Source organism: Antennarius striatus, chromosome 11 (genome assembly GCF_040054535.1).
Source record: "Antennarius striatus isolate MH-2024 chromosome 11, ASM4005453v1, whole genome shotgun sequence".
Classification (NCBI taxonomy): domain Eukaryota; kingdom Metazoa; phylum Chordata; class Actinopteri; order Lophiiformes; family Antennariidae; genus Antennarius; species Antennarius striatus.
Window position 1 is genome coordinate 1,815,782 of NC_090786.1, and position 24,408 is coordinate 1,840,189.

A 24,408-nucleotide genomic window follows, 5' to 3' on the forward strand; every position below is an offset into this window, starting at 1 on the left:
AACACGTAAAATAGTCGCGCTATTTTTTAAAATAAGATTTTTTCTATATTATAAAATCGCCTAATTTTGCTTTTCTTTTTTTCCACATTTTTTTCACATTCAAGTTCTACTTCCTGTCAGGCGCGTGACGGTCACTGCTGCTTCCGGGTTGGTGACGTAGGGAGGTGTTGCTCGGTAGCTGGAGGAAGCAGCGGCTAACAGCTCCGAACAGACAGACAGGTAAGAACAGACAGGCAGGGAGGAACCTGAACGCGTCATGGTGGAGGACCGTTCTTCTTCTTCTGTGTTCTGACACGTAGAAAAACAGAGAAGAAGAAACTAAATAAGCGACACCAGGAGCAACGGGCGGCTAGCTTCACTAGCATTAGCTTCTCTAGCCTTACTAGCCGTTAGCTGCTCCACCTGTCTGACTGTCCCGCCCCCACCTGTCTCCCTCTCGCAGCCGTCTGTGGATGGAAGCGATGGGACCGGAGCGAGTCTTGCCGAACTCTGAGGACGAGCTGGGGGAGGACGAGCGTCCGTCCGACGGGGCGCTTCCGGTGTGGAGCGGAGGGGAGGCCGAGGGTGAGGAGGAGGGGGAGATGGAGCTGAATGGGGATGAAGAGGAGGAAGAGGAGGAGAACAGTGGGGGGTACTACTACCAACCTCTGAACCAGGAGCCGGGGGAGGAGGGTGAGGAGAGAGGGGATGAAGCCCCCTCCCACACGGAGCAGCTACAGCAGGTGCAGCACCGGCTGGAGGTGAGTTCCGCACGGCAACAGCTGACGTCACACCTGCTCTGTCACGTGACCTCATCTCCATCTCTCCGGCAGGTGATGGGGCTCCACCTTCCTGAAGCTCCTCCCCCAGACAGCGACGAGGAGGAGGACCCTGAGGGGGCGGCGGCCCAGAGGAGCCACGCCTCCATCCCCATGGACGCAGGTGGTGAAACTGAAGCGACGATCGAACTTTTTCTGACGCACTTCCTGTTTGCTGACGTCACTTCCTGTTGTGCCTCCCCGCAGACCACGTGGAGCTGGTGAAGAGGACGATGGCGGCGGTGGCGTTCCCGTCTCTCGGCGTGCCGTCCTGGGCCAGAGAGATCTCCGACGACCAGTGGAAGGACATGGTCCAGAACACGCTGCAGAGCCGGCAGAGCGCCGCCGCCCTGCGGCTCGCCCGCAGGAGCAACGTCACCGGACCCTGAACGCATCACGACCACACGCAACAGCAGGACCCTGAACGCATCAAACATTTTCAGTTGACTGGAAAGCAGCTTGACAGAAAACCCACAAAAATACTGGACCCTGAACACCCCACATGGTCAGCAGTCCCTGAACACACCACAGACACTTCAGGGGCCCAGACGCGGGGTTGGGGATGAATCGACTGTTACTGAATAATGTTCTTTGATTCTCTGAAGCCCACGGTTTTGTCTGTCAGGAGTAAGATTCTGATTGCGCTTGTTTTAACGAGGTTAGACCAATGAGAGGTTGTTTATCCTTTGTTTTATTTTCCTTAATATAATCCAGAGTTTTACAACAGAATTTAATTAAACTTGTGAAAGTGAAGTATAGATTAAAGAGACTTATTTAAGTCAGACTTATTCAACGTTTAATTTTTAGTTCCGTGCTGGCGCCTTCAGGGTCAGAGGTTTGGGTTAGCTAAGCATCAACCAGAATACACAAAAGAAGTTAGCCTAGCCGGCTAGCAGTTGTTTGTGTTGCCATGTCCAACTTGACTTACTGTTTTATCCTTGTAAATAAATTGTTCCAAATGTTTCATATGAAAGTTTTACCATCAAAAAATCCAGACTATTATCCTATTACCATGTTAGCGTACAGATTATTTCTCACTAAACTGCTGATGGTTTGTAGCTAGTTAGCTAAAGCTAACATCTAGGAAAATATAGGCTGTAGTAAGCCTTTAGTAAGCTAACGATCTAAAATCGCTAAGTATGCTCAAATACTAGCTCGTTAATTTCAGCACCCTAAATGCTATTAAGTGAAATATAAAAAAATAGCCAGCATTTATTAGCAGTGGCTACATTAGGCAGCACGCCAACCATTTGATTGGTTCAGCTGCTCTGCACCTGCTAGAAACTTAAAATAAATATGAAGGGAAGCACTTATTAGCTTGTTCTTGTAAGTTACAAAATACTAGCATCCACTAGATCTTTGATTAGCTAACATCTCATTAACATCGCTAACAGAACAAGCTAAAATATTTTCCGTGAAAATTTTTGGCTGCTGTTGGAAGTGAAGGAAACGTAAAATAAACCCACACCCTGTTTGGATTTTCAGTGTAAAACTTTTATTCTGGATCAAGTTACATTCCACCTTCAAACCGTTCATCTGTATTGATTCCATTCAATCTGATCGTGTATCTGCTGGTATAAAACACAAACTCTGATTGTCAAACATGTTTCTTTTATTTTTGTTCTGGACACGACGATCCCAACGAGCTCAAAACGCTCGTGTGAAACAAACGTACAGAAACAGCGTTCGTTTCGGAGTCGCCACACGCCGCCATCTTTGTTTCGCCTTCCTGTCGACTCCTCGCCGCCGCCGGGTTTTTTTAAAAATGAAATCCTGGAGGGAATCACTGAAATGTGAGGATTTGATCAGACTTACATAATCAGTTTCAGTTATAGTTTGATATTTAATATACACGCTTTTAAAAAGTGTCTGATTCTAATCATAAGGATCAATAAAGATCAGCTGATCGGCCTCCTATCATTTATTTCACTTACATTAAAACTAGTTTGGAGCAGCACCAACATGTCAACGATCAATAACTTTTGTTTGTTTTGGACCCAAAAAAGCACAAAAAAAATTCTAATTTTAACATTTTGTCCAGAAGTGATGGAGGTGGGCGGGGCTACCTCACCTATTGGTTGCTTGTTGACTGACAGCGAATCACATCGAGGTGGGACGAAAACCAGCTGATGAAAACATCACAAAATAAAGAATTGGCTCGAAACATTAAGAGGGGCGTGGCTATGACCGAACACACAACAGGAAGTGCAGCGATGGCCAACGGTGGAACGCCACCTGTAACGGGCGTGTCCAGGGACGAGGATCGTTTCTGCGCTGATCGATGTGTCGCTGTGCTGAACCGCAGCGCTAACATGCTAACGAAGCAGCTAAAAGTTACGAGAGAAAACAAAACGCCGCCACAGGCGACTGATTCGATCTGGAGTTTATCGTTTACAAAAGTGCACTTCAGCTTTTATCAGGGTCAAATTTTGAACTAGCATTAGCCACGGGCTAGCAGGTTATTTTTAACTTTAAGATGCAAACACAACGTTAGCTCCCTGATACCAGTTAGCCAGCTAAAGCGAGCGTTAGTGTTTAAGGACTATTTCCTACCTCATGTTAAATCTTCACAGGACAACTTTTTGAAATTTGCTTTAATTTATATTTTTTTCTGACAACAAAATTAGAAAAAAATTTTTGGAAACATTTAGAATTCGTCGGAACGCGTTGAAACATTTTTTTTCTTGACAAGTGAACGCGTACCCGTTTGACTGAGTTTAACACTTGTTACTGAAACACGGACCGGAAGCTCTGATCAACAGAAGCAAAGCAGCAAAGGATCATGGGAATCTGAGTCTGAGGGAGTGGAACAAAGACGTGTCTCCGTCTGGAACAAACCGACCGTTTGTTCGGTTCCGGTTGGTCGTTCCAGAACTTCAGGTTTAATGCGTTTTGCTCTCCAGTTCCCAGAAATGTTGAGATATTCCCAGCTCACCTGAACGCATCATTTTGTTTTCTTGTCATACGGACAAACAAACACTGAACCGGTACTTCCTCAAGCAAACGACGCCTCATTGGTTTAAGCTTGATGATGTCATGACATCCAAATAGAGCAAACAGGAAATAAATCATCTTCCGCTTGATGCTGGACGCCTACATTCACTCTGTCTCCTCCTCCTCATCAACATCAGTCCATCTGCTCCACTGGAGATCCACGCCATTGGTCAGGTCAGGTGGGGGGTGGGGGGCGGAGGTCTGGAGTGAATCCACTGTCCAACAAGTCCGTGCTGCGTTCAGGTGTTACGGGAGAGACCAGAAGTCTCCACAGCAGGAGCTCCAAAGAGGCTCCAGGTTCTGGAGGATCAATGTGGCGTTGTCGCTCAGCTTTGGGAATGTTGTGAAAATAACGACGCTACTTGAACTAAACACCGTGATAAAAAAAGATAACAGTTCCAGTTGAAGCTGGAATGGGGTGGGGGGGTGCGGTTCCCAGCAGAACCAATAGCAGAAACACTTTTAGAGATTGGACATACTGGAATGGTAATGAAGTGTTGGTGATGCGTTCAGGGACCGTCAGTCTTTATGTCACATGACACAATCTTCTCGCCTAAAAAGCGAGGAGCAGCGGGGCTCTGAGGATGATGGGTAGTGCTGTGTGAGTCTGATGATGTAATCGTCACATGACCTCCGACGTGGCGTCCAGCCACCGGGGGTCAGGGGGGAGAGAGTCGGTTTGTCGTATTTTCTGTGAATGCAGCATTTGCTCGGTCCTCATCTGGCCCCAGACCAGTTCCTCCACCAGAGTTTCAACTTCCTCTCCAGAGAGGGGAAGGGACAAGGGGGGGCAGAGTCAGGCTGAGCAGGGACCGCCTCCCCCCGTTAGAGGGACCGCCCCCCCCCGTCAGAGAGCCTCCTGATTGGCTGTGAGGTACTCCTCAGCTCGCTTGTGGGCCTCCAGAGCCTTGATGGTGTAGACGTCCTGAGGAAGCTCCGACTTCCTCCTCATCAGGACTTTGTCCTTCTTCAGGTCCTTTAAGCCCTGGGGGGGGGGACATGGGGTAGGGGGGTCAGTCAGGGCAGCAGCTGATTGGTTCCTGGGTCATTGATCAGTTGTTTGATTGGTTCACCTGTGACGCCTCCGTCTCCACTGTCTTCTTCAGCAGCTGGATGTCTTCAGCTGTCGGCGTCTCCGTCTCCATGGAGAAGACGGTGACGGAGCTGTCGCTGTACAGCGAGTACTGAGACAACAACAACAGGTTAGCACGACAACAGGTTAGCACGACAACAACATGAACAGGGTAACGACACAGCGTTCACATTAACTAGCGTAGCATCATTAATGTTACAAAAAACCCACAATGCACCGCTGTCCTAAAGTGATAAAACATCCAACTGACCTGTTCCTGTGGGTGGAGTCCAGGACGGAGGGGGTGGAGCTTATTGATCTGTGAGGCAGAACGACATCAATAATAATGATTAGACCGTCAGACAGTCAGACAGACAGGCAGGCAGGCAGGCAGACAGACAGACAGACAGACAGACAGACGGGTCACCTGGGGGTTCTGTCTGGCCAGATCTTCTATCTTGCTCCAGATCTCTTCTCTCTCCTTCAGTTTGTATTTTTCTCTGCAGACAGAAAATATTTAAGATTTCGGTAGAACGACACACACCTGTGTGTGTATGTGTGTGTGTGTGTGTGTTACTTCTGTTTCTCAGCCTTGTACTGTTGTGTGCAGTCGTCAAACAGTTTCTGGTTCATCTCCATGAAGAGTTTCAGAGCGTTGTAGATCAGACCGTGGATCGTCCTGACACACACACACACACACACACACACACACACACACACACACACACACACACACACACACACACACACACACACACACACACACACACACACACCAGGTGAGCAGTGTGTAGTAAAACATGATCATGATGTTCCAATTATTGTTCAGGAGGGTTTTACTGGTTTTAGTTATTGATCAGGAGGGTTTTACTTGTTCCAGTGGCTCTTGGAGTTCTTGTAGAGGGCGGGGAACATGATGGGGAGGATCTTGGCGGCGTTGTCACTTATTAGACTCATGATGTACTCGTTGTTCCAGTAGTAGAGGGCTCTCTCCGCCACCTGCAGGCACAGCCGTACCATCAGCATCAGCATCATTTTTTATTTGACAGTTACTTCTAGGTTTCTGGCTAAACTAGTTCCTCTCATCAGTGACTCTGGTTCTGGTTCTACTCTGGTTCTGGTTCTACTCTGGTTCTGGTTCTACTCTGGTTCTGGTTCTACTCTGGTTCTGGTACCTGGAAGTGGGGGCTGGACACACACTTTGCCAGCTGCCTGAAAAGCGGCTCCTGGACTTTGACGAACTCCGACGGCTCGATGACGTCCAGGATCTCCTCCAGCTCGTTCAGGAACATCACCTCCTTCGGACTGTGAGTCTTTGGCCAGAACTTGAGCAGACCCATAATCACCTGTAGGGCAGGGGGTGGGGTCAGAGGTCACGACAGGTCAGGCAGCAACAGACGGATAGGTTACGGATAGGAAACCAAACATCGGCGGGACTCACCGGCTCCGTCAGGCTGCTGTCTTTCTCCAGGAACTGGACCACGCAGTACGCCAGCTGAAGACGGACAGAGACAAAACAGGAGTCACATGACGGGGGTCACGTGACCAGGTCACATGACAGGCAGACGGCTCTGACCTGCGGGTGGTACACGCTCAGGGACTTGACTTTGTGGAGTGGCAGCAGAACCCGGATCAGAAACATCTTGTGTTCCTCTTTCAGGGGGAGGGCGAAGCCGTTGATGATGCTGAGGAACGAGACAGAGTCACATGACCACCCAGCCTCCAATTACAGCATCACAGCTGCATGCTACGGTCCCAGTGCAGCGCTAAAGCATTAGCCTTAGCATTAGCATGTGGTGTTACCTCCCCAGGATCTCCAGCAGCTCGGCGATGCCGTTGTGATGCTCCGTCTCGTAGATGAACCTGTGAGACGGCAGCAGTCGGTCAGACGGGCGGGAAACGCCGGCGCGGTTCTGCGCGCGCCGCGAGTCCGAGGTTCTGACCTGTAGAAGATGTTGTTGATCTGGCGGCGGATGTAGGCGCGGAGTCCCAGGAACTTCCCGTAGATGCGGTGGAGGATGGTCTTCAGGAAGTCTCTCTCTCGGGGGTCCTCGCTGTCGAACAGCTCCAGCAGCTGCGACACGAACGGGACGTTAGCCAACGGGACGTTAGCCAACGGGACGTTAGCCAACGGGACGTCCAGACGGCGCCAGACGTTGGCGGATCAACTCTTACCGACATCACGAACTTCTGGTCGATGTATTTCTTGGAGACGTTTGGCTGGAAGTCTGGAGACTCCAGGAAGCGGAGGAAGAACTCGTAGACGAGCTGAGGAGATAAAAACACAGGAGACGTGTTTACGTTCCTGGGAGCCGGAATGGACCCGGTTCAGATCCGGACCCGATTCGGATCCGTACCCGGTTCAGGTCCGAGCTCATCTGGGTTTGGACTTAAAGCTGCACCAAAAATATAAAGGATATAAAATACGGAATGCCTCGACCCCCACGACGGACCTGAACAACTCACTTCATGACAATGACGCCTGGGAGGGCGGAGCTTGTCAGTGAAAATCAGGCTTTTAATCGTGGAATTTATCGTCATGACGACCAATCCGGTGACGAAATAGATGATGGAGAATCGGAGGAAGACGGAAAAGCTGTGGCAGCTAACAATGGTACAAAGTTTGTGCGTGTCAGAGGTCACCGGGGAGTGAACACGGTGTCGGTCTGAGCAAAGCATCATGGGATCGGTCAAGAACAAAAAGAAAAGGCAAGGAAACGAACCTGCAGGTGAGGCCAGGCCGCCTCCAGCGTGGGCTCGTCTTCCTCCGGGTCGAACTCGGCGCCGGTCGGGTTGGAGGATGGAGGAAGAGTCCGGAACAGGTTCACTGAAAACTGACAGCAGAGAAGTCAGTTGGTGTGTGTGTGTGTGTGTGTGTGTGTGTGTGTGTGTGTGTGTGTGTGTGTGTGTGTGTCCTCACCATGAGGACGGCCTCGGGGTAGATGCACTCGGTCACTACGTCGCTGTTGTGCGTGATGTACTCCACCATTTCATTAAGCCCCGCCCTCTTGACCTCCTTGTACTTGAGGTCGCTCAGCGGGTCGCTGACGAAGTCGAACAGGACGCAGCACTGACGCAGCTTCTGCACAAACAGCTCCTCACGTTCCACCAGCGGCGCATCTGAAGGGGGGGGGGGGCGATCGTCAATAATCCCTTCGATTTAACTAAGATCGGGGAAGCTCTCTGATTGGCTGTGGCGAACGAGGAGTCACCTTTGAGCGCAGGAAGTTTCTGCAGCTCCCTGTTTTTGGTCAGGCTGAAGCGGGACGAGCTCTGGCGCCGCTCCTTCTTGACCAGCTGAGGCCCCCCCGAATATTTGATCTTGTTGAGCTGAGTGGGCGGCGGCGTGCTGTTACTGGGACGCTTACTGGCACTCTGCTGCTGCTGGGACTTGACACACACACACACCCCAACACTTCCTGTAACTCGCCAGTAAAACAACGCTGCCATCTTTAACGTGTCGCCATCGCCTCACTGATGCTAAGCTAACACGTAGCAGCTCCGTTTCTGACTTTGACAGATAGATCGAATGTCTTTAACTTAAAAACGCTGCATCCTGTGGCTTTCGTCACGTTTTCCATCATAACCCAGGTGAATGATGGGAAAAATGTCTGTTTAAAACACAATCAAACTACTGTATTGCTCTTATGCTTCCTCCTAGAGCGCCCCCCGGAGGCCTTCAGCTCATGAGGTTCAAAGCGTGTAAAAAAAGTAAAGTCAAATTGTCCAGAATTTATGATATAAAATCTGTCAAGAGATCAAAGCTGTCAGGACGTGTAACTGCAGGAAACAACAACATTCCGCGACACCCCTCAATGAAACATTTTACCCTGGTCTACTATCCTAATGGACACAGCAATGAATTCTATATTGTACTATTGAGTGTGACATTGACCCAGTTTTCCAAAGGTGAAGGTCATCATCACATTCTTATGCCTCTGGCTTCCTGAAAATGTTGTTTATTACATCACCGCTTCAAAGCGGTGATGTAATGTAATTGTCAGTGTTCGTCCGTTTGTCCGTTAGTGATTCCAACAAATATCTTCACAACCGTTCAGACAGAAAGATGAAACAAAAAGCACATTACTCAGGCAGCAAAGGGGTTAAAAATGAGACGATGACCTTGACATTGAGAAAACTAGGTCAAGGTCAAATTTCAACTTTTGTACACTCAGGAACCAAATAAGATAGAAAGACGAGGGGAGAAGGCCAGTATGAATGAGTAAGACCATAGATCAAAGCACTAGCTTTGATCTATGGCCTTCTCCATATACACTTGTCAGGTACTACTTTCAGGGTACCCTGACCTCCGACGGTTTCCGAAAGGAGGTCAAGGTCAGTTGCGGGATGTTGCAGTCTCTGACTGCCTTGGTTCCAGTTGGTTTTGTGATTATATCTCATCAGGTTGCAGACATGTGTACCTAAAAACGTATAAAAGTGAAAATTTGACATTGACGTAGTTTTTCAAGGTCAAGGTTGTGAGAAGAGGATGCAGAAGACAGGGTTGGGTGGAGGCAACTGAATCACTGCTGCAACCATCCCCTCTCCTGCCTGAGTAATGTGCTTCTTGTTTCATCCTTCTATCTGCAACGGTTGAGAAGATATTTGGTGGACTAACGGACGGACTAACAGACGGCTGGACGGACGAACACACAAACACTGACAATTATAATACATCACGTTTCGCGAGATGTAATAAATACAATCAAAACCTGATTTTGTTGATTTAATCTGTGATGAGCTGGTCGACCTCATTGCCGTGGCGACAGCAGATGACCTGACATTAACTCACCTCGTCTGAGTTGTCGGCGGCCGCCTCTTTCCCTCCTCCGCTGTTCTTCATGCTGCTTTTGGCAGATTTGGAAGTTTCCTGTCGACACGAGTGGAGAAACAGTGAATGAAGAGGAGCTGCAGCCGATGATCATCACAACAATTACAAATTAGATGGATCAATAAATAAATATCAACATATATACAGTATGTTCCATCAGCTCCCACACGTCCACCACTGCTGACCCAGAAGAGGCTCCAGCAGCTCAGAACCACCTGGATCGGAACCAGAACCCAAACCAGGCCTTCTGGGGTGTCTGGAGGAGGAACCAGGGTGTAGCAGGTCAGACGGATTCCATCAAGAATCAGGAATCCTAGAAGAAAACGTCTCCAATGAAGCTCAGACGTCACCGCATGAGGATCCCAGGCAACCTCAGAGTCCACCAAGACCCAGTTCCAGAAGAAGCTCTGGATCATTCCAGAGGCTTCGCCGTCACCAGAGTGGAATCGATAAAGAACCTCTGATGGAAAAACAAGAACTTTCCAGAACTGGAGGATCGGGAGTTAAAAGAAAGAGTTTCTAGAAGGTCTGGAGACGCTGGTCTGGAAAACACTTCAGTTGATATGCTTAAAGTCTGATGTTAGTTACTGCAAACAGATGATCTCTCAAGAATTTATTCCCAATAAGCCGACAAACCGTTAGAGCTGATTTCCACATTGATTATCTGCAGCTGAAGTATTGATTAGTCCTCTGCTTCCTATCACGTATTCTGAGGTCCAAACACAGCTCTGGGTTTCAGGACCTGTCAATACTTACGTTAACACAATCAATCAATCAATCAATCAATCAATCAATCAATCAATCACACTAAGTGATTATTTAGTGGTGATCAAGTGAGCTCTTAGCTGAGTGCATGAACACAGTTACATAAACGGAGCCCATCAGATGCTTTTCACATGACAAATCCAGGAGGCTAACTGACTGAGCTAACCACAGGTTAGCATCAGGCTAACCCCAGGTTAGCATCACAGCTTCATGTTTAGTTAGCAGGTGAGTCACAGTCAGCATCTCAGCACAAGTTGGGTTCAGGACCGAGCCGACCTGCTTTCAGCCCGGTGAATCGTTCCGGGGTAACGGGCGGTAAACAACCTGTGAGACACCAGCTAGCATCAGCTAGCAACACCTAGCATCAAGTAGCCATGTCGTTTCTGGACGGCCAGCTCACCTGCACCTGAACGAACTCTCTAATGCAGGTCGAATGCTGTCCTGTCGGTAGGCGGCTAACACGTAGGACACCGACTAGCTACCCTCAGCTAGCATTAGCTTAGCCGTCCTCTGCAAACGGGCCTCGGTGGGTTAGCCCCTCCGTTAAGCTAGCCGCTACTCGACCAGATTTAAGTCCTCGTCAGCAACACTTCCGGCTGTTTCAGACCAGCACGAGCCAATTCACCTGCTTCGTGTCGCGGGGGTGTAGCAGAAGACTCACCTTCTCCTTTTTGGTTTTGTTCGGCATCTTGACCGCGTCGCGGGGACGTTCCGTGATCTTCTTCCCGGGACTCAAAACGATGTCTCTCGGTGTGCATCAAGTCCCTGCGCCCGATCCTGGTCCGGGATATCCGATTGGCTGCTGACGGACACATCTACCCAGTAACCCATGGAGGGATTTTTCTGATTGGTTGCCTGAAAGTTTAGTGACGAGTGTGAAAGCTGAGGCAAGGCAAAGAGGAAGACTCTTCCCCAGCAACACACCTTCAACCTGAAGATTGTGTAGTAGTACTGTTAGCTACATGTAGTAGTACTGTTAGCTACATGTAGTAGTACTGTACTGTTAACTTCATGTAGTAGTACTGTTAGCTACATGTAGTAGTACTGTTAGCTACATGTAGTAGTACTGTTAGCTACATGTAGTAGTACTGTAATGTTAACTTCATGTAGTAGTACTGTTAGCTACATGTAGTAGTACTGTACTGTTAACTTCATGTAGTAGTACTGTTAGCTACATGTAGTAGTACTGTACTGTTAGCTACATGTAGTAGTACTGTTAGCTACATGTAGTAGTACTGTACTGTTAACTTCATGTAGTAGTACTGTTAGCTACATGTAGTAGTACTGTAAACTTCATGAAGTAGTACTGTTAGCTACATGTAGTAGTATTGTTACCTACATCTGGTAGTACTGTAAGCTTCATGTAGCAGTACTTATAGCTACGTGTAGCAGTACTGTCGGGTACATGTAGTAATACTGTACTGTTAACTTCATGTAGTAGTACTGTTAGCTACATGTAGTAGTACTGTTAGCTACATGTAGTAGTATTGTTAGCTACATGTAGTACTGTTAGCTTGATTTAGTAGTACTGTCAGGTACATGCAGTATTACTGTCAGCTTGATGTAGCAGTACTGTTAGCAACAGGCTCGTTGTTGTTGATGGAAACAAAACATTCAGTTTAACAAACAAGACGATAACCAGAAGTTAACCAGACCAGAACCAGTTTAATTCAGCTCCATGTGTGTAAACACAGTATCTTAGTTAACCGATAGCACTCAGACCAGCTGCGGTTAAAAACTACTTCGCCATCCTACAGACACAATCAGACCGACGTTCTGTAGTCGTACAAGGGCAGATAAGTTCACGTCCTCCACCAGGAGTTGGATCCTGGATCTTCAAGCGTCTGGAGAACAAATGTTGGTCTGAAGCTGAACCGAAACGTGTCGTCATCCTTCAAACAGGAAACACAAAGTAAATGTGAACTAGTATAGAAAAAAAGGTCACGAACAGGAGGAGAAGAAAAATAACCAACAGAACGTTCTCAGGCGTTCTGTCTTCAACAGTCTGATATTAACATCAAGAAAAGATGGACCCCACAAGTATTGTCAGTATACTAATTAAAAACAGAACTGGTTGTATTGGCCTTTATTCTAACTCTACTCTGAACAAATGCTATGAAGATGGAAAGGTGTCCATCTTTTTTCCTTCCTGTGATTGGGGACAAAGAAACTACCTGAAATATTACCGGACTGGACTTTGATGATGCGTCTGGACCACAATGGAAGCTCTAAAAAGCGCCAGAAGCAGTTAGTATCTAACACATTGAGGATGCAAAACCAAAAATGTCTTGAAATAGCAGAGAGAAAGTGTGACCTTTAGTCGCCCCTTACCTTCAAAGTAGAGAAGACATCAACCGAAGTGGAGAAGGCATGATAAATGTTGGGCTGGTAGAGCAACGGCGATAAGAAATCACACCAAAAACAATCTTTAAATTACTCAAACCTGAGTTCTACAATCATGGCATAAAAGAAGGGTACGTTTCTGAACCAGGAGAACCTTTTTTTTTTAGTTCCACAAACTTAATTTGAAGAAATGTTCATTTTATTACATCCACAACAAGCACTTGAAGCAATTTAAGACAACTCTCAATTAGGAGACAAAAAGGTCTCTCAAATCTGGCATTCAAGAACTACAAATGACTAAACTTAAATGACAAATTGGAACGAGGAGTAAAAAAGGAAAGGCTGACTTACATATTTCTTCCTAAAAACGAATCCAACAAGCAGAATCAGACAGAGGGAGATAAACAAAAACCCATACCTGTGAACTCGTTGGTTGGTTTTACACCATTGAGGGAGTTTTTCATGTAAGTTAAAGTCCAGCAAAGAGCAAGAGACAACCTGGACCCAGTGAGACAAGAAACTAACAAAAAAAGAACTGAGAAATCACAGACTCGAGATGGTTTCTGAATGATGAACACATGGAAGGCAGCATTTGAAAAATCTCAAGTGTGTCAGCGTTTCTCAGAACTTGAGCTGCCTCAGTCCAATGACTTGTTGAAGAAGACTGTGGTGGTTATCTTGTGGACCAGCACTGATCCCGTCCCCTCAGCATCTAGTCAAAGTTAAAATCAGTCTCAAAGTCCAGAGTGGTAAATTCTGACGTTAGGTCCAAGGTCTCGGACATGATCTCCAAACTTATAGAGTCTCCTTGAATGTCTGGATTCTCATCTGGGATCAACGCAGAGCCTGGATCTGATGTATCCAACCCCTTTGGGTCAGGAGCCACAGTGTCAGAATCTCCAGAAGCCGGCTCAGGCTCAGGCTCAGGCTCAGGCTGGCTTTCCTGCTGTTGCCGAGTCTGGTATCTGGTTTGGGATCTGGTTTGTCGAGCAGGTAGGATGGCAACAGGAGGGCTCTTTGCTGTCTTTCCTCTGGTCTTAGGGCCTGGTTTGGGTTCAGGACTTGGGTCAGAATGGTTCTCTGGCTTGGCTGCAGGCTGGGTGTCCTGGTCCTGTTCAAATTGTGACTCGATTTGCAGGGGGGTGTTGGGAACAGAAGTTGAGGAATGCTTTACTAGTACTCTCTGACCTTCAAGCTGGTACGATGGAACAGATAAGGAAAGGTTGACCTGGTCCAGCTGGGGTTCAGGTTCCGACTCAGTTTGGTTTGGAGGAATTGGTTTGGGTAGGGCCTGCGTTTGACATGTTGGATTTTGTTCTGAGGGCCCAGTTTTGGGGGTGATCTGGCAGCCAGGCGGAGACGGTTCTTCAGGTACGCTCTGAACCTCAGGTTGGACTGGTGGATCTAGTTTTGGTTGGACTGTTGGTGAAGTTGTTTCAGATGGTGCGCCCTCAGGGAGCATAAGTGAGGTAGACTGCAAAGACCTAACTGATGCAATGTGAAGTTCTGGTTGGGTTTTAAGACTTGGACAGTCTGTCTGTGGAGATGGACAGACTACAATTGGTGGTTTGAAGTTAGTCAGATTCTGATGCTCAGGTTGTAGTTTTTGTGCTTGTGGGGTTGGACGCTGACTTTTTCCAATGAAACTGCTGTTGGTTCTATCGTTTGCTGCTGGTTTGGTGATGGGCGGGCTTGATTGGCCGACGCTGCTGTAGAATATGTCAAATAAGTCCTGGGCTTTGGCTGCAGCCAAGTTGGTCTTTAGTTTCTCAGATTTCCGAGCTCCACTGCTGATACCCATGAATGGTGGTGGCTTGACGAACACGGTATGAGTTTGCTCACTTTCTGGTACACCAGGAGCTGCAACGTCAGGCTCGATCTTTATCATTGCTGGTTGTGAAGGTTGAGCTGTGGATACTACAGCCGTTGTCTTGTCTGTTGTAGATTTAGAAACTGGAGGTGCTGGATTAACCAGGAAAGGTACTGGTTTAGAAACTGCTGCCAAAGGTTTAGCAACGATTGGAGAAGTTTTAGGAGCTGGTTTCATAGATTGAACCTCAACTGATGCAGGTTTAGGAAGTGGCTCCGTGGGTTTAGCATCAAATGGAACAAATTTGGAAGGTGGTGGGATGGGTTTAGTCTCAAGTTTTGAACTGTTAACTGCTGGTCCAGGCATTGCTGTCAGCATTTGGCCAGATTTACTTTCCAGCAATGTATTCTGGGCCTTTGCTTGAGCACCAGACAATTGCGGTTCATCTTTAGGAGGAGGCTTTTGTAAATTGGGGTTTGGTGGTCCAACGGATTGGAGGGTACTTGGAGTTGTAGCATCAGGGAATATTGGTCCATCTTTTGGAGCAGGCCCTGGCACAGTGCTGCCTTGGGGTCTAATGGAAAGGAAAGTATTCAGACTTGCAGGTTTACCTATCATGGTTGTCCTCCTTAGGCCTGCAGCGGTTACAGGGAGGTTGGGCCGAATCTTTCCTCGATAAGCAGCGTTGGATACCGAAGGAGGAGGCATATTTTGCTCGCAGCCCAGTCTTTCAGCTATCTCTTTAGCGACAGCCACAGATTTGGAGAAAGGGTCGTCCTCCGAAACGGGATCACGCTTCTCGGACGCTTCGTCGTCTTTGATGAACTCTGCAGCGACTTTCTGCGCCTCCTTTGCCAGAGTGTTCTCTTTTTTCTTCCATGCAAACTTTCCAAATGAAGTGGTTATGACTGGAGGAGCCGACTTGCTGGCTTCCATACTCTGCTTCCGGAGCTTGGCCCTCATTGCTGGACTGGGTCCACAGAGGATCTTGGGTGGGTCGTAGGGTTTTGACAGAGGTTGAGGCTTGCTGACCTCTGGCTTTGCTACTGGTTTAACCGACTCTGGCTTCTTGAAAGATTCCTTGTCAGCCTTGGGTTTGCCTTCATCTCGGTCGTTGTCATGTTTAGATCTGAAATCTGAGTATTTACCATATTTATATTTGTGCTCATCTGCTCGTGGCTCATATTTGGGACGGCCCCCATATCTGCTATCTTCACCCTTTCGGTAGTGGAACTGATATCCTTCTTTACTCGACGTATATTTGTCTTCGTCTCTTCTGCTGTATTTATCCCTGTCCTCCTGTTCTCTGCTGTACCAGTATTTGTCGTCCTTCTTGCTGTATTCGTACTTTTCATCTTCGTTTTTCTTGTTGGAGGAAGGCCTTGCCTCTTCCAGGATTGTGGGGTCTTTAATGTCTTCGTCACCGTCATCCTCTACCCGCTTTCTCTCCTTGTCCTTTTTCTCCTTTTTCTGTTTGGACTTTTCCTCCTTGTCTCCGTTTCGTTTCTCGTCATCCTCATGTTTACGTTTCTTTGCGGTGGCGTCTGAAGCCAGTCCTGCCTGGCGGTCCAGGTTCCTCCTCTGTTCATACAAGGGATTCTCGTACATCCGTTTCTGAGGAGGAGGCATTCAAACAAAGACAGAATCAGGACCTGAAGAACTTTTGTCTGACTTGTGTCACTAGAACTTGGACATCTGGAACATTTTACAGCAGAATAAAGTTAGAGCTAAGTCTCCGATCAAACAACAGGTTTGAAATGTCGGATGAACGTCTGAAACAAGTGGAACCAGACAAGCAGATAAATACGACTTGACTCCAGTAACTTCCTGCAGCAGACAGGCCTGTGAAAGTAAAGACGACAAGCGTCCACCTGAAGTGTCTCTGTTCAGGTGTGACCCACTCCATAGCCACACACCTTGTATTTCTCGTTGTGAGCATGCGTGGTGACGTGCTCTTCTGCACAGATGCCGTCCCCAAAAAATTCTCTGCACAGCAGACAGAAGAATCCTCTTACAGGTAGCAGGAACTCTGAACCTGCAGCGAAACACAGGCAACATGTTTTCAACCAGATGGTGGTCAAAGGAACTGTCAATCATTGTTTACCTGGACAACATCTCTGTTTCCAGTACCTGCTGGAACAGAAGAGGGTTAAAAAGAGAACGCTTGATTGGAAAAAAAAAAAGGGTTTGATTTCAGAGCGGTGAGTTATGGAAATGTGCCGGTGCCTGATTCCAGCATTACTCGACAAAAGTTAGCAGGAGGTGATCTTTACAGACGCCTTCTTCTGAAAAGGAGTCATAAAAAACAAACGAATGGACATCAGAGCTGTGGGAGGAGCTTCCTCTATGGGAGGAGCTTCCTCTGAGGGAGGAGCTTCCTCTGTGGCTCCACGAGTCTTTGTCACTTCAACACTTTTGATTTAGACACAGACAAACTGCGGCCGAGATCCACCTGGAAGCAGAAAATGGCTGAACGATTAAGGGACTGGCGCACCAAGAAAACGCTGAGTCATGATGACGTTTCAGGAAATGCTGACCGTCCAGTAAAAGTACCTTTGGCAGGTTTTGCCAGCTTCTCTTCTGGTCCTGTGCTCACGATCATTTTGGATGGAGGAGAAGCCCAGGGTCGCTCGTACGGGTCCAACGTCTGCAACAAAAAGACCAGTCAAGCTGAAGGAACCCAGACATGAAGGACTGTTAATGAAGGTCGACCCCCCCCCCGAGATGAAGAACAAAAAGAGGGAAGACAAAAGTGTGTCACAAACCTTTTTGTGTGTTTTGCTGTGCAAGTGTGTGAAAAAATCAAACATGGAACCAGAGGTGACGTTACAACTTTTGCACCAATGGTTTCCAGCGTCATAGTATTCAAATGGATTGGGGGGCGGGGCCACGACCGCCGGAGTGTCCTGAACCGGTCTGGATGGCGGTTGTAGTGCCGAGGTCTGCAAAAAAAACGAAGATGGAGAGTCAGTGTGGCGAGACGGAGGAACCAGGACTCAGTCACAACATTTGAGTTCCAGCTGAAAAATACCAGATACATTTAGGTTCCTTACCTTCATTCAATTCCAGAGTCCACGAAAGTTATCGACACCAAAGCTGCCAGAATCCGGTCGTACCGATTGTCACGGACAATGACGTCAAAAGTCAATTCAAATTTTACGCTCGATGAGGCGCATGAGAAAACAAACAAACAAACATGACGATACGATTCACGTTACTGGGAAGCCGATTTTGCTGCGATAAACTCCGTCCTGATGACTGAACCTAGGAAGGAAGACTACCCAGAACACCTCAGAACCGACCCGTCTACATCAGGGGTGCTCAAAATGTTCATCACGAATGACCGGTCAAAATCAAAGGTAGTTCTGGTAGATCCAGAGGGTAGTTTGGGTAGATTGCACGACATTAAAAAAATAAATGTCTTGAATTTAGGTAACCACATACACGCAAACAATGGCACTACGGCAAGCAACACTAACAAGCGATAGACGTCCGTCAAAATAGACGTCCACCTGTAAGCCATCTTAGCACCTGTTTGACATACAGGACAGCCAATCAGATGACATTACATTTCCTGGATTATAGATCACCGTACTTGCGCACGGTGCTAAACAAGCAATGAAAACTTATCTGGCGAGTTACCTACAATTTTTTACTCTCATTTTTTTCTGTCTTAAAATTAACAAGTATGAAAACGAGTGAAGGAACTAAAAAGCCAGTTGTCTGGACAGCAGTCGTTTTTCTCCCAGTCAATTTCTAAAGCGAAAGCGGTCACAGAAGCATTGTGCCGGGTGAGTCATGGTTAAGAACAAGATGTCCTACCAAGATAGAGATGGTAAACGAGGTATTTGTTGAAGCAGCTGACTCAACAAATATTAATGCTTTCTAAACAAAGATGCAACATGACTTGGCAAACGTCTAGAACCTGGCGTCAGAGCTGGATATGCAAGATTGACAACACTTTCAAAACTATTCTTTGCGTGAGCCAGGCTCTACATTCATGTGTTATCCTTTTCTGGAAAATACTGATGCTGGTACATATGCATCAGAAATCGCAGCACGGATTCACCTGAACTCTTCAGGAGTTGAAGATGAGATGTTGATACTACAAACCGACATCCAGCTGAAGTCCAGAGATTATGGACAGTTCTGCAACTTACTGGTAGGAGAAAAGTACCCCAACATGAGGACATGTTCTACCTCCTTTATGGCATTATTCGGCTCCAACAGAGTAAACTCAAGAAATGAGCTGCGTTGTGCAGTATGGGCTCATGTGGTTATGGAAGGTCCATTAACATACATTTGTACAAATAAAGAATTCTTGATATATTCAAAAATGTATAGATCTTTTGCATTTTTTTTATCAGGTAGATCATTTTGACTTGGTAATTCTTTAAGTACCTCCCGTGCTGAAATGTGTGAGCAGCCCTGGTCTATCTTCACACTGACGGGACAAGAGGAGTCGATCTTGTCCCGTAAACTTGTGTTTTAATCATTTGATATTTAAATGCTTCCGAAAAGACCAAACCAACGCGTTCACCCATCGCCGTTTCATCGTTTCACGTCAAGGAGGACGGGATCTCTATGTGGTAGAACTTGGTTGTGTGTCCTGGTTGGTCTTCGCTATTCGTACCTTTGTCACAGAGCTGCTGGCGGCCGGTCCTTTCTTTGGGCTCCTCTCCGGCTCCTGGTTCTTCTTCTCCTGCTGGGGTCCGTCCTCCTGCTCCGGTTGGTTGGTCCTGCGGGGCCGATCAGACGCACTCAAGCCGAGGATGAGTGCCACCTTATCGATCTCGGTGCGTTTCTTCTCGGCGGCCTCGTGCTCTTTTCGCAGCACGGAGATCTGCGTCATGACGTCCTCCTGCAGGCGGCTGATCTCCTCCAGCAGAGGGTCTTTGTGACCTCCTTTCTCACGCCGCTTCTTCCTCAGAAGTTCGCCTGGAAACACAACAAACGTTGAAGAATCCTTTGGAGACAAGCCGACGTGAACAGGAAGGACACAACGTAGAGTTCACGTCGTCCCTCAATCCAAGAAGGACCCTGTTCCAGAAAAGAACCATAACAAGGAGGCATTTCAGGCCCAGGTGTCCAGGTTCTTCTGGAACAGAGAGGCCTTAGCTTCAGCGGTGGACTTCAGACATCAGCAAAAAAGGACTTTGGGTCCGTCTCTAAGAAGTTCTGAAAACTACTTTCAAAGCCAGAATTCAGGAAGAGAAAGGAAGGTCGACTCAGACAGGTTCCATCCAAGCACTGGGAGAAGATCCTTGGAGGAGGTCCTGAACCAGACCGTCAAAGACTCAAAAAAGATGTCCACATCCCTGAAGGAGCAACAGATCATTGGGACTCTCTTCTTTAGTCCAGAAGACCTGAGAGGAGACTGGGGGCCCCTGAAGGTCCTTCAGGAGGAACTGGACACGTGAACATCTGCAGTAGCGGTCTGCTGAGACCACACCATGATGGATGATGGTTGGATGGATGATGACTCACCTTGGTGCTTCCTCAGTCTCTCCAGCTCCTTCATCAGACATTCCTTCTTCTTCATCCTGCTCTCTCTCTCCTCCTTCAGCTTCTCTCTCTCCTCCAGCACCTGAACACACAACAACTGACCTTTGACCTCACTGATGACATCATCACCAGGTGGTCAGACTGCGCTCTGACCTTCTGCTTCTGGCTCTCGTTGTTCTCCTCCTCAGACGCTCTCTTGTTCCGGCTGCTTGCTGAACCTGTGGAGACATCAGCCAATCAGGATCCTCACCCCCCCCCATGACCCACATCACCTGACCACCTCTCAGAAGACTTCAGACTGACCTTTGACCCCCACCTCAGGGTCTGCAGTGTTGAACGGCAGAGTGGGCGGGGCCTCCTGGGGACCCATCTGGGGGGGCGGGGCCATATTAGGGGGCGGGTACATGGGCGGCCACTGCTGGTGCATATAGGAGAGGTAGTTTCCATACTGGCTGTAACCTGTGGGGGGGAAGTTGGGGGGCATCATGCTGTGGACCTGTGGGGGGGGGTAGGTGGGTATGGGCATCCCCCCATGAGGAGGGAGGGTGTTGTGGTCGAGGGAGGGGCGTGGGGGGGGTGCCGGGTCACTCCTCATGTCGTTCACGTCCCTGGGAGGTTTCGGCGGCGCTGAGCTCTTCCTGCCGCCATCTTCGCTGCTCCAGCTAAAGCCCCGCCCACGACTGCGACTCCGGCTGCTGGATCCGCCGCTGTGGCTCCGCCTCCCGGGGCTCCGCCTCCCGGGGCTCCGTCGGCTGTTGTCCGAGCTGTCGGACGAGTAGCGCCTGCGGTGCGTGGGCGTCTTGGGCGGCGGCCTGCTCCCGTGGAGACGCTCTTTGGTCCTGGCGGCCATCTTGCTGAGGTCGGCCACGCCCAGGTCCAGCCCGATGGTGGTCAGCAGGTCCTGGAGCTTCTCGTACTCCTCCATCGCCTGACGCTCGCCGGACTCCAGCGGCTCCGTCGCCGGGGAACACGACGGGTTCGACACCCGGACCCGAATGCTTTGGTCAGGATCGATGGTGGGCCGGCTCGCGTACCTCGTGTCCGCCGCCTGAAGGGGCGGAGCCACGCCGTACGTGTGGGCAGCAACGGGCGTGTGTGCTGGGTAGTCTCCGTACAGCGTCTCCTCCGTCACCTCTCCGTACAGGTCCAGCCCGTGGTGTTGGACCGCCTCCGGCGCCGGCGGGGGGTCGGGCTCCTCCGAGTCCCCGTAGAGGAACTTCTCCTCGTCGTCAATATCTGCCAGACTCTTCTCCTGACGCCCCAAACCCCCCTCCGCCTGCCCCCCCAGCAATTGGAGGATCTCTCTGACGTCGGCGCTCTGGGCCGTCCCCGGGTCGGACCGCAGCTCCGACAGGACTGACACCACCCGGTGCGGTTCCAAACCTTTGACCGCCAGCAGCAGCTGCTCGGCCACCTGGGACACGTTGGACCCGTCCAGAACTCTGGGAGAGTCGGTGCTCTGGAACCGAGAAACAGGTTGTTTGATCTGGATCAATCATTTTAGGAAGTTCTAATCGGTTCTGTTCGACAGCGTCAGGCAGGCAACCAACGACCAGCTGGTTGACCCATCGATAGACGGATGACGATCAATACCGACGTCACCCCAAACTATGTCGTTAGTTTGAACGTAACCTTTGACCGGTGACAGTGAATATTTATGAGGCAGTAAATAAAGGCTGAGACTGTTTGTTACGAAGTATTTTGCTCTTGTTTTTCACGATATATGTTATGTTTTCTGCTTTCTCAGTCTCAGAACTCGTGGCTCATCATGTCGACACCAGATGGCTGGTCGAACTGAGACCGGCCGGTAATTGCAGAGGATTTGAGGACAAAAACGCACAAAAGGGACAGAAATCACTGGAGGTAACAGATGATTACAGACAGGACGTATTTACAGCTGTTTCCCAACAATCTTCATGGACAATGAGAGATCGCCGGCTGACAACACCGGGGAGCAAAGCTAACCCAGTTTAATCAAACACGGGATGTTACCGGAGAGGTAAGACGCAACGTGAAGGTCCCACTCACACACACACCCGACTGAAGCGGAGCTAACTAGTTAGCCAAATGCTAAATGACTTCAACAGCTTGTGAGGAACTTTCAGCGTGTAGCTCTGAGCCAGCTCAGGCCCCTCGGATCCACTATCAGATCCATTTCGTGGATTCTGACCACGACCAGCCGGTCTGTATGACCAAGGTTCTGTGACCTCATCAACCAGCTGTGACATCATCATCCTACCCTGAGTGACGGCGAGTCGTCGGAGTCGTGGCGTCTCTTCAGGATGGATTTGGTGGGCTGACCCAGCATCTCCTCCAGCTCCTTCCGCCGTCTCGCCGTCTCCAGCTCTCGAAACTGCCTCCTGGACCGGTCGTCGCTGGAGCTCGAGGTGCTGCTGGCGCCGCTGCTCCCACTCCTGCTCCTCCGACGGCTCTTACTGCGAGTGCGGCTCGCTGCTCTGCTGTAGCTCCGCCCTATGGACCTGGATCTGGATCTAGACCTGCTTCTGTGGCGGTTCCTGCTCCGACCGCGGCTCTTGGCCCGGTTCCGGTCCAGACTGCGGCTCCTGCTCCGCCCACGGCTCTTAGCTCGGTTCCGGTTCGGACTGCGGCTCTGGCTGCGGGGGCGGCTCTTGCTCCGCCCACGGCTCTTGGCCCTGTTCCGGTCCAGACTGCGGCTCCTGCTCCGCCCACGGCTCTTAGCTCGGTTCCGGTTCGGACTGCGGCTCTGGCTGCGGGGTCGGCTCTTGCTCCGCCCCCGGCTTTTGGCCCGCCTCCGCTCCGGGCTCCGCTCCGGACTCCGGTTCCGCTCGTAGTCTCTGTACGGAAATACAATTCAGCTGGGCTGGATCTGATGACCTTCTGCAGGAATGATGTTGATCATAAGTAAACTCCCCCGTGACCTCTGACCTCTGTTATGACCTCTACCTGCATTAATCTTAATCTCCCTTCGGGGATTAAAAATTAACAAAATTAAATTAACAAAATTAAATACAAACATCACGTTCTTTAAAAATGAACTTTAGAACCCAGAAGTGATTGGGTCGGTACCGGTTCTGGAGGCGGGCGGCCCCCGACGGGCCGGTCAGCTCGTTCCCCACGGTGATGACCAGGTTGTGGTCCAGGGGGGCCGGTCTCCGGGGGGAAGGCGACCTCTGCAAGACAACAGCAGCCACGTTCAGGTGAGGCGGTGATCTTAGACTGGTCCGGGGGGTGGGGGTTCCGGTGGGGGGTCCGGTGGGGGCGTTGGGGGTCCGGTGGTTCCTCCAGACCACAACAGGAACCACCGGTCGTTTCTAACTCCTCCAGCCGGCTGACTCACCTCTCTCGGCGGACCACCGACCCACATCTCCCCGCGACGGTGACTCCCTGGACCGGGGGAGGGGAACCTCTTGCGCGGCGGCGAGCGGCGGTACGGGTCCCGTTGAACCTGGTCCAGGTATTCGGAGCGGAACGGGGACCTGGGTCGGTTCCGGTCGTCTCTGTGGCTCGATGACAGGTAAGGCCTCGGAGGTGGCGGGTAGCCTCCTCTCGGCGGAGGCCGATCGCGATACATGTCCGACCGGGAAGACGGTTTGATTTCCGCGGTGCTGTAGCTCCGGGCTCGGAAACAATGAGGGACTCGACTCTGATCCGGATCAACAACAGAACCGATCCGAAACTGATTCACATCCTCATCATTAGAAGCACAAGCCTCCTCTTCCTCTTCTTCTTCTGCGGGGTTTGGCGGCAGCGCTCAGACGCGACTCTCAGCAGCGCCCTCTGCTGGTGGAGGTTCGTGCCTACGGCGTCCGCGTTAGGACAATCTCCAGAACAATCGCGTCTGATTTAGTTTCTTCAATACAGCAGAGGAGCTGCTGACGTCACTCCAAATAGCACGTGACGTGCTGCTGCTAGCTACTAGCTTATTAATATTACTAGAAATATTCTCTACAAGATGATATTTACCTTTTAAAAGTAAAATATATGAACATATTTTTTTTCTGTCGCGATCGTAGTTACCAGAAGATGGCGGTGTCTTGATAACCCGGATGTTGTGTGCTGTGAAAAAAACACAGAAGAAAGAACTGAAGCGGAAGCAGACGAAGGAGAAGAAAGGTGAACTCGTCTGTCTGCTGCTCTGTTTCGTTCCAGAGATACATTTCACGGGAGATTCATCGAGTAAAAGCATTAAAATATTATTTACGAGAAGTTAATATGAAAATTAAACTTAAAATTTGAACTGATTTTACGGGGTCCACGTTGGGACAATCCTAGCAGCGCCTCCTACTGGTTGCAGCGGGCAGTGCGTCTT

At 49.3% G+C, this 24,408-nt stretch overlaps 2 protein-coding genes across 4 annotated transcripts; one reads left to right on the forward strand and one right to left on the reverse strand.

The window, feature by feature from the left end:
- Positions 1-119: 119 nt before the first annotated feature.
- mea1 (male-enhanced antigen 1) lies at positions 120-4,614 on the forward strand. Of its 2 annotated transcripts, XM_068326562.1 has the most exons (4): positions 120-219; positions 443-740; positions 813-921; positions 1,005-4,614. In XM_068326562.1, the coding sequence occupies exons 2-4, from the start codon at positions 453-455 to the stop codon at positions 1,184-1,186; spliced, it is 579 nt and encodes a 192-aa protein (XP_068182663.1). In that variant the 5' UTR covers positions 120-219; positions 443-452; the 3' UTR covers positions 1,187-4,614. The 2 variants fall into 2 exon arrangements, with proteins under 2 accessions (XP_068182663.1, XP_068182662.1); XM_068326561.1 differs by having other exon boundaries at positions 443-921; positions 1,005-3,217.
- On the reverse strand, positions 3,374-23,837 carry LOC137603296 (serine/threonine-protein phosphatase 2A 56 kDa regulatory subunit delta isoform-like). 2 transcript variants are annotated; one of them, XM_068326560.1, is made up of 26 exons: positions 23,437-23,837; positions 23,166-23,269; positions 22,357-22,933; positions 20,421-21,576; positions 20,271-20,335; positions 20,100-20,199; positions 19,246-19,550; positions 17,378-17,554; positions 17,166-17,259; positions 16,529-16,647; positions 13,689-16,226; positions 8,076-8,238; positions 7,784-7,983; positions 7,587-7,697; positions 7,039-7,131; positions 6,807-6,937; positions 6,667-6,726; positions 6,440-6,548; positions 6,305-6,358; positions 6,039-6,209; positions 5,735-5,862; positions 5,441-5,542; positions 5,291-5,363; positions 5,135-5,182; positions 4,865-4,975; positions 3,374-4,776 (listed from the first exon to the last, which is right to left on the reverse strand). In XM_068326560.1, the coding sequence occupies exons 1-26, from the start codon at positions 23,668-23,670 to the stop codon at positions 4,639-4,641; spliced, it is 7,161 nt and encodes a 2,386-aa protein (XP_068182661.1). In that variant the 5' UTR covers positions 23,671-23,837; the 3' UTR covers positions 3,374-4,638. The 2 variants fall into 2 exon arrangements, with proteins under 2 accessions (XP_068182661.1, XP_068182660.1); XM_068326559.1 differs by lacking the exons at positions 13,689-16,226; positions 16,529-16,647; positions 17,166-17,259; ... (6 more) ...; positions 23,166-23,269; positions 23,437-23,837 and adding exons at positions 9,656-9,733; positions 11,121-11,364 and having other exon boundaries at positions 8,076-8,253.
- Between the last annotated feature and the right edge of the window lie 571 nt (positions 23,838-24,408).